At 40.6% G+C, this 12,614-nt stretch overlaps 1 protein-coding gene across 1 annotated transcript in view; it reads right to left on the reverse strand.

Moving 5' to 3' along the window:
• Positions 1–342: 342 nt before the first annotated feature.
• The window catches only part of LOC132824173 (sodium/hydrogen exchanger 10-like), a 393,707-nt gene continuing 381,435 nt past the window's right edge, over positions 343–12,614 (reverse strand). The window contains exon 25 of the mRNA XM_060838455.1: positions 343–490. Coding sequence (XP_060694438.1) covers positions 368–490 — 123 coding nt within the window. The 3' untranslated portion in view covers positions 343–367. The remainder of the gene's footprint in view (positions 491–12,614) is intronic.

The raw sequence follows: 12,614 nt of genomic DNA on the forward strand, positions 1-12,614 counted from the left end.
GGAAGTGATGAAGTTCCTATGAAATTGACTAAGAAAAAATAATTAAAAGGCAAAATATTTTTATTTTTCATTTTTACAAATTGGAAAGAGCAATGCAATGACTCAACATAAAATATTTAACACACATATATACCATAAGTACATATACTTCAAACAAATATATTAGACAATTCAACATACACTGAATCACCACACAAAGATAAAATGGTCAGACATGTCTTCGTAAACAACTTAAATGTTTTATATAAGACTGTAAATATTTTGTTTTTCCAAAATTCATTTTATGCACCTGAGACAGTAACATAATAAAATAACATAACCATAAAAACTTATTATGCAGAATCAGAATGAAAAAGACTTTGTTCAATCAAAACAACTTTTTCACATTAGCAATTGATGTAGAAGCTTGAAGACGACCTTCGATTCGGGAAGATGGAGTCAATGAGCGAAACAGCATTGATGGTTGACCTGTCAGCTTGTTAGTGCCTTCCTATTGGGATTAGAACAAAAATAAATGTACAGCATACAGTTATATAGTCACACTGTGTTAGTTTATCCGATGCAACAAAAAGAATATTAAAGTGGGCGGCACGGTGGCACAGTGGTTAGCACTGCTGCCTCACAGCGCCTGAGACCCGGATTCAATTCCCGACTCAGGCGACTGACTGTGTGGAGTTTGCACTTTCTCCCCGTGTCTGCGTGGGTTTCCTCCGGGTGCTCTGGTTTCCTCCCACAGTCCAAAGATGTGCGGGTCAGGTGAATTGGCCATGCTAAATTGCCCATAGTGTTAGGTAGGGGTAAATGTAGGGGTATGGGTGGGTTGCGCTTTGGCGGGTCGGTGTGGACTTGTTGGGCCAAAGGGCCTGTTTCCACACTGTAAGTCTAATCTAATCTAAAGTAAATATCTCCTAAAAATATTTGTTTAATCTAGACTGATACTTAAGTGCTGAGGCATCTGGTCCTTCATAGCCATCCTTTGGATGAGATGTTAAATCAAGGCCTGCGTTTAAAGTTCCCATAGTAATAAACAAATTTGAGCATGGAATTCTCCTAGGAGCTTATCAACATCAACTGACACCGGAAAAACAAATCAACCAGTTATTTGAAGAAAGTCATCAACCTGAAACATTAACTCTGTTTTTCTCTTTCCACCACCAGTGTGTTCTGACACAGTGGTGAACCCCTCTGTTAATTAAACCAAACACCCAGAAAAACTCTCCTCGTAATCTGTTAAAATATAGGTGACAGAGATCTGCCAAATTCTGCTATTTAAAGAAAATAATATCAATTTATTCCTTAACTCTAAAAGTGAACATTAAACAACAGCTATTCACAACTTTAAGCTCCCTTTCTCTCAAGTTCTTATTATCTGCCTCCAACTGTATAATATACTGTTACAATAAAGACACTCACTAAAATTACATCAACTTAATTTCAAAACCATACAATGGCTGTCATCGTCGGTGCCTCTCTTTTGGCTGAAGATCTCCTTGGGTCTTCTTTCTTTACTGCAAATATTTTTATATCAAAAAGGTATCTTTGATAGAGACTGTTTTTGAATGGCAGTCTTACTTGAAGGCAGTTAATCTTTCTAACTTTCAAACTGCCTGTTTTTAATACCTCCAGCATTGGATCATCTCATTGGTTTGATGTTGGCAAAATAATAAATTTAAACTCAATTGGGTTTTAGTATCCTGGGGCATAATTTAAACTGATTGGCTAAATTTGACTTGTCAGAACAGCAACCAAATCAGGTATCTATTTCACAGCCAAATGTTACATATTTTCAATTTTCCAGTTCATTCTGAGACTGCGAGTTAGTCATATGACAAATACTTATAAGCTCACATAGCATGTACAGTATACAACTTCAACTTCATAACACCTCCCCCCAAGAAAAAAATGAACCATCAAAATGAAAATATAGCTTTATGTGTTTTTCCCAATTCTTAATCCCATGACAATGAAATAAATAGGAGATCTAAGTTCGTATTAATTTCTGGACACACGTTTATAACATTGGTACCTGTTCAATCTTATCTATACTTTATTTGTTAAATCTGTGATAATGCATTTGCTATCACATTTTTATGACCCGCAACATATACAATTTGTAAATTAAAAGTCTGTAATATCAGACTCCAATGAAATAGTCTCATATTCTTAAACCATTCCAAGAATGTAAGAGCATTGTGATCTGCGTACACAACTGTCTCCAACACATTGTTTGTCACATAAATATTAAAATGTTGTAAGACCAGAACCAAATTCAATAATTCCTTTTCAATCGTAGAGTATTTTCTCTGGTGGGTGTTGAGGTTCTAACTAACCTATCCCACTCCTCAAGGACTTCCTCATTGTTTAACATATTTTAAATCACGTCAAACTCCACGACATCCAGTTTTGATTCCTCACGCTGCGGGGCAGTAACTAAAACCTGTTTCTTCAGTTCCCTGTCTCTTGCTAACTGAAAAACCCCCACTGCTAACTGACACAGCAGTGAACCTGCATAGTTACTGCCTTTGTTGTTTGAATTCATGTATCGCTGGACATCCGAGTGCAACTGGGGAAATTAACAAACAGTGAAATTCACAACTAATCTGAGAGGAACATGTTTGGGAGAGGTCACAGCACAGAAACAAACAAGTGAATATTTGAAGTGTGGCCTTACAGTAAGTCTGTAATAGTGAGTAGAGTCAATCTTTTCTTAATTATATGTTACATTGAGCTCTGCCTCTTGATTAAACTTAAAAATATGCCTAGAAGTTAGCCTGGAGCAGTGTTTTGTACAGGAATACAACTGTGCTATTTTCTGCGTATGTAGACTGAGAGAAGCAAAAATGGCCTTTCAAGTAGATTGATATGATCTTCTTGTCGGTTGTGAGAGTTTCGGGAGAGTTTACATGTGACTGAGAATTGTATCTGTAACAAATGCCATTGGTTGTGAATCCTACGAGATCGAATGGATGGTTGGAAAGACAGTTAGAGACAATGAGGAATTTACAAGAACAAGGAGATGTGATGTATGGCAGTTATAGGAAGGGAGAAAAGTTGCAGATACAGTCATATAGATGCATTAACTCCAAGAAAGGTAAGCGAAGTAGGCAGGTAGTGCAGGAGTCTTCTGTGGCTATCCCCATTTCAAATCAGTATGCTGTTTTGGAAAGTGTAGGGGGTGATGCAATCTCAGGGGAATGTAGCCAAGTTTCTGGTATCGAGTCTGGCTCTAACGCAATGAGGGATATGTTGGGTTCCAAGAGATCAATTGTGTTAGGGGACTCTCTAGTCCGAAGGCACAGACAGACGTTTCTGTGGCCAGCAGCGAAAGATCAGAATGGTGTGTTGCCTCCCTGGTGCCAGGATCAATGATGTCTCAGAGAGGGTGCAGAATGATCTCAAGGGGGAGAGGGACCAGCAGGAGGTCATTGTATACATTGGAACCAGTGACATGGGAAGGGAAAAGGTTGAGATTCTGAAGGAAGATTACAGAGAGTTAGGTCGGAAATTAAAAAGGTCTTCAAGAGTTATAATATCTGGATTACTCCCACTGTTGTGAGCTAGTGAGGCTAGGAATAGGAGGATAGAGCAAATAAACACATTGCTGAAGAGTGGTGTATGGGAGAAGGATTCACATTTTTGGATCATTGGAATCTCTTCTGGGGTAGTAGTGACCTTAATTGCACCTGAATTGGAAGGGGACTAATATACTGGCTGGGAGATTTGCTAGAGCTGCTCAGGAGGATTTAAACTAGTAAGGTGGGTGGGTGGGTGAGGGGGCGTGGGGTGTGGTGTTGGTGGTGGACCCAGGGGTTTAGTGAGGAAAGAGATCAATCTGAGACTGGTACAGTTGAGTACAAAGGCGAGTCAAACAGTCAGGGCAGGCAAGGACAAAACAGAGAACAAAGTAGGACTGATAAATTAAATTTCATTTACATCAATGCAAGAGGCCTAACAGGGAAGGCAGATGAACTCAGGGCACGGTTAGGAACATGGGACTGGGATATTATGGCAATTATGGAAATGTGGCTCAGGGATGGACAGGACTGGCAGCTTAATGATCCAGGATACAAATGCTGCAGGAAGGACAGAAAGGGAAGCAAAAGAGGAGGGGGAGTGGCGTTTTTGATAAGGGATAGCATTACAGCTGCACTGAGGGAGGATATTCCCGGAATTACATCCAGGGAAGGATTTTGGGGGGGTCTGAGAAATAAAAAAGGGATGATCACCTTATTGGGATTGTATTATAGACTCCCTACTAGTCAGAGAGAAATTGAGAGACAAATTTGTAAGGAGATCTCAGTTATCTGTAAGAATAATAGGGTGGTTATGGTAGGGGATTTTAAATTTCCAAACATAGACTGGGACTGCCATAGTGTTAAGGGTTTAGATGGAGAGGAATTTGTTAAGTGTGTACAAGAAAATTTTCTGATTCAATATGTGCTTGTACCTGCTAGAGACGTGCAAAACTAGACCTACTCTTGGGAAATAAGACAGGGCAGGTAGCCAAGGTGTCAGTGGGGGAGCATTTTGGGGCCAGCGACCATAATTCTATTAGTTTTAAAGTAGTGGTGGAAAAGGATAGTCCAGATCTAAAGGTTGAAGTTCTAAATTGGATGAAGGCTAATTTTGATGGTATTAGGCAAGAACTTTCAAAAGCTCTCTGGGGGCAGATGTTGGAGATCAGAGTGAAAATGTGTTGCTGGAAAAGCGCAGCAGGTCAGGCAGCATCCAAGGAGCAGGAGAATCGACGTTTCGGGCATGAGCCCTTCTTCAGCAATGAGGAGAGTATGCCAAGCAGGCTAAGATAAAAGATAGGTCATCTCCTCTGACCTATCGCACTTCCAATGCCCTTCCCCAAGTCCCTCCTCCCTACCTTCTATCTTAGCCTGCTTGGCACACTCTCCTCATTCCTGAAGAAGGGCTCATGCCCGAAACATCGATTCTCCTGCTCCTGGGATGCTGCCTGACCTGCTCCGCTTTTTCAGCGACACATTTTCAGCTGGGGCAGATGTTCACGGGTAAAGGGACAGCTAGAAAATGGGTAGCCTTCAGAAATGAGGTAATGAGAGTCCAGAGAAAGTATATTCCTGTTAGAGTGAAAGAGAAGGCTGGTAGGTGAAGGGAAGGCTGGATAACTAGAGAAATTGAGGATTTGGAAGAAGGAAGCACATGTCAGGTATAGACAAGATAGATAGAGTAAATCCTTAGAAGAGTATGAAGGCAGTAGCATAGTTAAAAGGGAAATCAGGAAGGCGAAAAGGGGACATGAGATAACTTTGGCAAATAGAGTTAAGGAGAATCCAAAGGGTTTTTACAAATATATTAAGGGCAAAAGGGTAACTAGGGAGAGAATAGGGCCCCTTAAAGATCAACAAGGCGGCCTTTGTGTGGAGCCACAGGAGATGGGGGAGATACTAAACGAATATTTAGCATCAGTGTTTATTGTGGAAAAGGACATGGAAGATATAGAATGTGAGAAATACATAGTGACATCTTGAAAACATGTCCATATTACAGAGGAGGAAGTACTGCTAGGGAAGTGATTGCTGGGCCTCTTACTGAGATATTTGTATCATCGATAGTCACAGGTGAGGTGCTGGAAGACAGGAGGTTGGCTAATGTGGTGCCACTGTTTAAGAAGTGTGGTAAGGACAAGCCAGGGAACTATAGACCAGTGAGCCTGACGTTAGTTGAGGGCAAGTTGTTGGAGGAAATCCTGAGGGACAGGATATACACATATTTGGAAAGGCAAGGACTGATTAGGGATAGTCAACATGGCTTTGTGCGTGGGAAATCATGGCTGTCAAACTTGATTGAGTTTTTTGAACAAGTAACAAAAGGGATTGATGAAGAGTGTGATCTATATGGACTTCAGTAAGGCATTCGACAAGGTTCCCCATGGGAGATTGGTTAGCAAGGTTAGATCTCACGGAAAAAGGTAGCCATTTGGATACAGAACTGGCTCAAAGGTAGAAGACAGAGGATGATGATGAGGGTTGTTTTTCAGATTGGAGGCCTGTGACCAGTGGAGTGCCACAAGGATCGGTGCTGGGTACTCTATGTTTTGTCATTTCCATAAATGATTTGGATGCAAGCATAAGAGGTACAGTTAGTAAGTTTGCAAATGATGCCAAAATTGGAGGTGTAGTGGACAGTGAAGAAGATTACAACAGGATCTTGATCAGATGGGCCAATGGGCTGAGAAGTGGCAGATGGCGTTTAATTCAGATAAATGCGAGGTGCTGCATTTTGGGAAAGCAAATATTAGCGGACACTATACACTTAATGATAAGATCGAAAGGAATGTTGCTGAACAAAGAGACCTTGGAGTGCAGGTTCATAGCTCCTTCAAAGTGGAGGCACAGGTAGATAAGATAGTGAAGGAGGCATTTGGTATGCTTTCCTTTATTGGTCAGAGTATTGAGTACAGGAATTGGGAGGTCATGTACAGGACATTGGTTAGGCAACTTTTGGAATATTGTGTGCAATTCTCATCTCCTTCCTATTGGAAAAATGTTGTGAAACTTGAAAGGATTCAGAAAAGATTTATAAGGATGTTGTCATGGTTGGAGGTTTTCAGCTATCGGGAGTGGCTGAATGGGCTGGGGCTGTTTTCCTGGAGCATCTGAGGCTGAGGGGTGACCTTATAGAGGTTTATAAAATCATGAGGGACATGGATAGGATAAGCTTTTCCAGCACCACTCTAATCTAAATAGACAAAGTCTCTTCCCTGGGGTGGGGCAGTCCAGAACTAGAAGGTATAGGTTTAGGGTCAGAGGGGAAAGAAATAAAAGAGACCTAAGGACAAATTTTTCACGCATAGGGTGATACGTGTATAGAATGAGCTGCCAGAGGATGTGGTGGAGGCTAGTACAATTGCAAAATTTAAAAGGGATCTGGATGGGTATATGAGTAGGAAGAATATGGAGGGATATGGGCTGGGTGCTGCAGGTGGGACTAGATTGGGTTGGGACATCTGGTTGGCATGGACAAGTTGGACTGAAGGGTCTGTTTCTGTGCTGTACATCTCTATGACTCTATACTCACATGACATACCTGATACAGTTTCTTCCTATCCAGCATCTTTACCACCTGACTCAACTATTTCTCAATTTGAAAGGGACCACTACACCTAGCTTTGAAGGGTTATCCTATCACTGGTAACAATACTAATAATGTCATCCCCATGGGAAATGTCCCAGTCTCAGAGTTTTTATCTACCACCTGTTTCATTCTATGCTGTGCCCTCTTCAGGTGCTGTTTAGCTAACTCACCTACCCGAGTTAATCTCTCCGTCACCTCAGATACATAATCCAAATGTGAGATTTCTGACTTTGGTCCGGTCAATTTCTCTTTAATTAATTTCAAAGGTCCTCTCATGTTATTTCCAAATATTAATTCAAAGGGAGTAAACTGAGTAGATTCATTTGGGGCATCTCTAACGGCAAACAATACGAGTGATACCTGTATTCCAATCATTCAGGTAATCCTGACAGTATATTCTTAAAATGGTCTTCAGGGTCTGGTGCCACCTTTCTAAAGCTCCCTGGAATTCAGGATGATACGCACTGGATTTAAAGTGCTGTATGCCTAAGCTATCCATGACTTCCTCAAACAGCCTAGCGGTAAAATTAGACACTTGGTCTGATTGAATCTCTGTGGGTAGCCCATACCACATGAAGAAAGCTACTAACTCCTCTACCACCCTTTTTTCTTTAATACTTCGTTTGGAAATTGCCTCCAGAAATCTGGTGGACACATCCATTATGGTTAGCAAGTACTGGTTCCCACTTTTAGTTTTAGGAAGGGGACCTACACAGTCAATCATAATCTGTGTGAAAGGTTCTTCAAATGTGGGAATTGGCAGCCAAGGTGCTGGTTAGCACTTACTATGATTGTGGGATCGTGTTACTTCACAGTCTGGAAAAATTCCAGGGTACTTTTCTTTTCACTCCTCAGTTCCCTGGTCTTTCTTTGGCTTCTCCACAATAAGAGGTCTCACTCCCACGTGGATCCTGCTAAGTTGTTTCCAAAAACAAACCGGATTCCTGGAACTGACTCTGTGAATCACTCTCACTATTTTTCCCCCTGTCTTGAGCTGGCACTCCAACCTGATCTTACATAGGGGAATGCTAAATTTCTGTCCATCTTTCCCACAAGTTATTACTCTCTCAGGTAACAGGTCAGAAAGTGTGCACATATGTTCACCTCTTAATATCAGAGGCTCATTAGATCCTGTATCTCTCAAAATTATAACTTCTTTCCCTTCTCTCCCTATTATTTGAGTAAACTTTACCCACAAAGATCAGGCACTAACTCCATACCCAGCCCCTGTCTAGCCTGTGCATTCGATAAAAGCAAATTACTGCAGATGCTGGAATCTGAAACCAAAAGAAAAAAATGCTGGAAAATCTCAGCAGGTCTGGCAGCATCTGTAAGGAGAGAAAAGAGCCGACGTTTCGAGTCTAACTGACCCTTTGTCAAAGCCTGTGCATTCTCCTGCAGCTCCTTGACTTTTCTTCACTACTTTCACTAATGCCACTGTCTTATCCTCTTTAACCACATCTTTTCCTATAGTGCCTTTCTTTAACGACCAACACTGTGACTTTACATGTCGAACTTTACAACAGTGGAAACATCTGAGGCTTTCATCTCCATTTCACCATCTTGGGCTTTTTTTTTATCCTGTGATAAACAATTACCGTGTGCTATATTCTGTTTTGAATTTAGGATCTCCACCTCTCCCAATTTCTATCCCTCACAGGAAGAAATTCTTGCCAGAAGCTAAATTCTGCCTTATGCAGCAATACATAATCATCTGCCATCTCAGTTGCTCCCCTTACTTCTTGAGTTTTCTGTTCATCGACGTGAATTCTTATCTCTAGAAGTGAGTTTTTAAACTCTTCCAGCATAATAATCTCTCTTAGAGACTCATATGTCTTTTCTAATTTTAAGGCCTGCACCCATCTATCAAAATTACTATGTTTAAATTTTTTTAACTCAACTTAGATCTGACCTGGTTCCTTCTTTGTGTTTCTGAACCACTGCCTATACGTTTCTGGTACCAATTCATAAGCACTCAAAATAGTCTGTTTGACCTCTGCATAATCTCTGGATCCCTCATCTGATAGCACTCCTAATATCTCACCAGCTCTGTCTACCAGCTTAGTCTGAACTGGCATTACCCACAAGTTCTCTGACCACTCCACCTGTCTAACTAACTTTTCAAATGGAATAAAGAAGGCTTTGACATCTTTCTCATCAAAATGTGGCCACCCCTGACTAATTTAAACCTGCAACACAGAAATGATTTAAACTGTGCTGCAATCTATTAAAATTCGAGAGGCAAAGAACTATCCCAAAAGTCACTATTTAAAGTAAAATTTAACAACTTTAATTTTTTTTAAAAGTCAAACAGAGAATAATTAACTAACAACTATTTACAACTCACTAATCTAAACCTATCTTTTACCTTACCCCTACAATACTGGTCCAATAAAACCCCCGATTAAGATTTACTGAAAAATTCAAATTTCAAAACCAGCCAGCTGTCGAATCTTCACTGGGTATCTTCCTCTGTAGATCTGCTCTCCCAGAAAAGGGGTGTTGTTTCATTGGAGCAGTATTCCCTGCGTCTACCTCATAAACAATAGCATTAGTCCTCCCCATTTGATTCTTACATATGTCTTTATACTGCAGTCACTAATCTTTCAACTGTGTTCTATGCTTATGAGACAGACAGCTTATTAACCTAAACCACTCCTCAAGGACTTCTTCATTTTTTAATCTATTTTGAAGCACATCAAAATCCACATCATCTGGATTTGATTCCTCATTCTGAGGAGCAGTAACTAACAACTATTTCTCCAGTTCTTTCTCTCTAGTATAATACGGTTTCAACATGTTCACATAACATACCTGATACTTTTTTTTCTGTCCAGCATCTTTACTAGATAGTTCACCTGACTCAACTTCTTCTCAATTTGATAGGGACCACTAAACCTGGCTTTGAAAGGATCTGCTATCACTGTTAACAGTACTAGCATGTAATCCACTTGGGAAAACGTCCCAGTCTCAGAGCTTTTATCTGCCTTCATTCTATACTGTGCCCTCTTTAGGTGCTGTTTAGCTAACCTACTTACTCAATTTAGTCTCTCCTTCACCTCCAATACATAATCTAAGTGTGAGATCTCTGACTTTGGTCCTGTCAATTTTTCTGTAATTAATTTCGAAGGGCCTCTCACTTCATGCCTGAATATTAACTCAAAGGGAGTAAACTTAGTAGATTCATTTGGGGCATCTCTACTGGCAAGCAATACAAATGGGATAGCTCTATCCAAATCATTGAGGTAATCCTGATAGTATGCTGTCAACGTGGTCTGCAAGATTTGATGCCATCTTTCTCAAGCTGTATATCTCAGCTATCCATAACGTCCTTAAATAATAGGGCAGTAAAATTTGACCCTTGGTCCGAGTGAATCTCTCTGGGTAGCCCATACCATGTGAAGAAAGCTCCTAACTCCTCTACTATCCTTTTTTGCCTTGATGCTCCATAATTGAATGGCCTCCAGAAATCTGGTAAATACATCCATTATGGTTAACAAGTACTGGTTCCCACTTTTAGGTCTCAGGAGGGGAGCTACATAATCAATTATAACCCATGTGAAAGGTTCTTCAAATGTGGAAATTGTCAACAAAGGTGCTGGTTTTATTACCGCATGTGGCTAACCCACCATTTGATGTGTGTGACACGTAAGGCAAAGGTTAACCACGTCCTTGTGCATTCCAGGCCAATAAGAATGATTTTGTCCCTTAGTCTGAGTCTTTCGTACCCCTAGGTGACCTCCTACATGTAGTCCATGTGCTACCTATAACACCTCCTGTCAGTATGCTACCGGCAAACACAATCTGGTAAAGTTCAATCCATTTCATCTTTGCATTAGCCTGCCATGGTCTCCATTTATGTTTTAGGATTCCATCTTTCAGATAATAACCCTCCGGAATATTCTCTGTCTCCTTTTCAGATTGTGCATCCATATATATATCTTTTATCGTTTTGTCTTGCTGTTGCAAGACCCTTAGCCTTTCAGCACCAAACACTTCTGTCTGACCCTCTGCCTGTTCAGGCTTTATTCCACTATTATGTCAAACAGGGTGTCTGCTAACTGAACCTCAACTCCTTCATCTTTCTCTTTAATTTTTACTTCGCGCTGTGAATTATGTTGGTGGGATTTGGTCACTGCACAGTCTGGGAAAATACTAGGATATTTCTGTTTTAATTCCTCAGTTTCTTCCTTGGGCGTCTCCACAACAAGAGGTCCCACCTTGGACCCTGCTAAATCATTCCCAAGAACAAACTGAATCCCTCGAAGTGACACTCTGTCAATCATTCCAACTATTACTTCCCCAGTCCCCAGGCACTCCAACCTGATCTTACATAGAAGAATGCTAAATTTCTGTCCATCTATCCCACAAATAACCAAACTCTTGAGTAAGAGATCAGAAAGAGTACATATTTGCTCATGTCTTACTCTCAGCGACTGGTTAGATCCTATATCTCTCAAAATTATAACTTCTTATCCTTCTTCCCCTGTTCTTACTGAGTAAACTTTATGCGCAGAGGCAAATTCTTTGTAGAGATCAGATACTAACTTCATACCCAGCTGCTGCCTAGACTGTGCAGTCTCCTGCAGCTCCTCGCCTCTTCTTAGGGTCTCCTTTAGTACCTTCACTAATGCCACTGGCTTAGCTTCTTTTACCACATCTTTTACCACAGTGCCTTTCTTTAATGACCAGCACTGTGACTTTACGTGTCCCACTTTACTACAATGGAAACGCTTGAGATCTTTCACCTCCTTTCCTCTCTCTTGGGCTTCTTTTTAAATCTGTGGTAAACTGTTAACACTGTTCTCTTCTCTTGGTTTGGAAGTGGAGGATCTCCTCTCCTCCCAAATCCTATCCCTCACAGGACGACATTCTGGCCGGAAGCTTGTCTTATGCACCAACATGTATTCATCTGCTAGTTCTGCTGCCTTTCTCACTTCCTGAGCTTTCTGTTCCTCCACATGAATTCTTACCAACTCTGGAAGTGAGCTTTTAAACTCCTCCAGCAAAATAATCTCTTGTACAGTCTCAAAAATCCTACCTATTTTTAAAGCACACACACATCTATCAAAATGACAATGTTTAATCCTTTCAAACTCAGCGTAAGTCTGACCTGGTTCCTTCTTTATGTTTCTGAACTGCTGTTTATATGCTTCTGGTACTAATTCATAATCACATAAAATAGCTTGTTTAACCTCTTCATAATCTTTTGACCCCTCATCTGACAGTGTGGCAAATACCTCACTAGCTCTGCCTACGTTTAGTCTGAACTAGCATTAATCATAAATCCTCAGACCATTCCATTTACCCAGCCAATATTTCAAATGAAATAAAGAAGGCTTCAACATCTTCCTCATCAAAATGTGGCAGAGTTTTGACATATTTCCATATATCACTATCTTCTCTTTTAATCTCCATCCTGTTAACTTGACTTTGCTAAGTCACAACTTCTCAAGTTCAAATTCTCTTTTTGTCTCTCCTTTTCTTCTCTTTTTCTCTCTTCCTTTCTT

Source organism: Hemiscyllium ocellatum, chromosome 18 (genome assembly GCF_020745735.1).
Source record: "Hemiscyllium ocellatum isolate sHemOce1 chromosome 18, sHemOce1.pat.X.cur, whole genome shotgun sequence".
Taxonomy (NCBI): Eukaryota; Metazoa; Chordata; class Chondrichthyes; order Orectolobiformes; family Hemiscylliidae; genus Hemiscyllium; species Hemiscyllium ocellatum.